General features: G+C 39.5%; 1 protein-coding gene across 1 annotated transcript in view; it reads left to right on the top strand.

Annotated features, from left to right (window-relative positions):
* Positions 1-2252, top strand: part of LOC103153973 (protein FAM102A-like) — a 12308-nt gene that overhangs the window by 5098 nt on the left and 4958 nt on the right. The window contains exon 3 of the mRNA XM_016662313.1: positions 1458-1578. Coding sequence (XP_016517799.1) covers positions 1458-1578 — 121 coding nt within the window. The remainder of the gene's footprint in view (positions 1-1457; positions 1579-2252) is intronic.

Consider the following 2252-nt stretch of genomic DNA (forward strand, 5'->3'; position numbering starts at 1 on the left):
GTCTGCTCTCACTGAGATCTGCTCTCTCCAGATTCTTTGAGTTTTAATCTGTAATTCAACTTGATGGACACAAACTTTCATGATCAGTTCAGAGATTTTCTTCATTTCTTTTGAACTGAATCTCATGTCTGATTCTGATCGTTGATCCTCTGACATGGAAACTGAAACCTGTAGCATCATTAATAACCTTAAACTCGTCCTGCTGCTGCGAGTCGAGGTGAAGCTGAAACAGTTCCTGTCGGAGTTGCTGATTCAGTCACAGCTGATGTTTGCTGGGTTTGGTCTGATCGTAGCAATGTGAGCGCAGTGAGCCGGACGGATAAACATCCATCTGTTTGCCGTTAGCAGAGGAGGAAAACCCCGTCGTAAAGTCAGAGCATCTTGGCTCTCAGCCTTTTCTCTGGAGAACTGGGTTGTTTTCTTTTCCTTTCGCTCTAACAGGCTAACTGTTGAGTCTTCGGGTTTGTAGACCTTTAAGAGATGGTGTGATGACATCATGACCTCTTTTATTTCACATTAAAAGCTGATGTCTCATATTCTTGTTTTTAATAAAGATTTTGCTTCAGGAAAATTTAATTTACAAACTGAAAAGATGAACAGCTAAGATGATAAAATAATTAGCTTGTACCCACTTGCTAACAAGTTGTTGTGCTGAGCTTTTTTAGGCACTTGTTAGCTGTTTGACCGTTTGACCTCTGACCTGTTTGGTTGTTTCCTCTGTAAGCTGCTAAGCCTCGTCCAAATTAACTATTTAAGCCACCTGCTAACGAGATGCACACCTTTCAGCTAACTATGTAGAGCTACATTTACACAAAGGATATTAGCCTAATGAGCTACTTGGCTAACCTGACAACTCTGGAGAGTTTCTAGACAAGCAGGCAATCTTTTAGCTACTTGCTAACATGCTATTAACATAGCTACAACCAAACTGTTTGGCTTTTTGCTAGAGCCTCTTAACAGCAAGCAGCTTAGCTTATTTCATTACTTGTAAATTAGATGTTAGCCTCTTACTAATGAGAATTAGCTTTTTGTTAGCAGGATCGTTTGGTACTTACTACCAAACTATTTAGCTCCATTACTTGCTAGCTAGCTGTTAGCTTTAGCCACATGTTGCCAAGATTTTAGCTATTTGCTAGCAAACCTTTAGCAGTTTAGGATCTTTATGTCCAATATTCTAGAAACAGGAATAAAGTGATTATTCTAATGTTATTTTTACTAAAGCAGGCTAACTCTGAGGATGTAAAATGGTTACACACAGTAGAAAACTTTTACAGAAAGTCAACATACTTAAGATTCATAAACAAAACATAATTTAAATAATTTTCACTGATTCTTGGAATAATTTGTTTATTAATGCAACAAGCTGCTTACAGTTGCTTTGAGAAGATTCTTCAGTTTCAACTCTAAATTAAGTGTGTGTGTGTGTGTGTGTGTGTGTGTGTGTGTGTGTTCTGCAGGGAGGAGGTGCAGCAGAACTGCGTTCGATGGGGGAAGAGGTTCTCCTTTGTGTGTAAAATGAGCGCCAACCCCATCACTGGAGTGTTGGATCCCTGCATCTGCAGAGTTTCTGTTCGCAAGGTAAACATGGAATCACGTCCAAACTGCTGTGGGTCTGAAAACGTGTCTGTTGTTGTTGCTGTGAGTCGCATGCTGGGATTCGCTGGGATCAGGATGAGGAATCTAGAATTAGTTTAAATATTCTGCAGAAATAAAACCAGAAACAGGAAACCACAGAGTGGACATTTCCCAATGGGACCAGGGAAAGGATGGTGGTCATCAGGACCAGAATGCATCTGTCCACAGAGCGTTCAAGGTTTTCATCAGTGGTGGGCAATGCTAACTAAAAAACTAGCTGCACTAACCCTACAACACATCATAAAACGCTTTACCGACATGTTACTTAGCAAAAGCTAATGCTAAAGCACTGTACCGACATGCAACTTAGTAGAAGCTAATGCTAAAGTAGTTCTTTTCAGGAGACTTTTAACTCATGGTTTCAGTTTTACAGTTGCTGAGATTTGCTAGCGTGTTTTTGGCCACGGTTGGGCTTCAGATATAAAATAAATGTTAAACTCTTTACTGCAGAACAACAGCAAATGGTAATCTAACTATTTGAATGATTCTTAACAGTCGATAACCAAAATGTCAACACAGACACAAGTTCGAAAAACAGCCAAATAAATGAGAGTTTCAGAAGCTAAAAATGCTAAATGTTTTCAAAGCTAGCAGAAACACCAAAGGAACAGTTAGCT

Source organism: Poecilia formosa, unplaced genomic scaffold, assembly GCF_000485575.1.
Source record: "Poecilia formosa unplaced genomic scaffold, Poecilia_formosa-5.1.2 Scaffold368, whole genome shotgun sequence".
NCBI classification, from domain to species: domain Eukaryota; kingdom Metazoa; phylum Chordata; class Actinopteri; order Cyprinodontiformes; family Poeciliidae; genus Poecilia; species Poecilia formosa.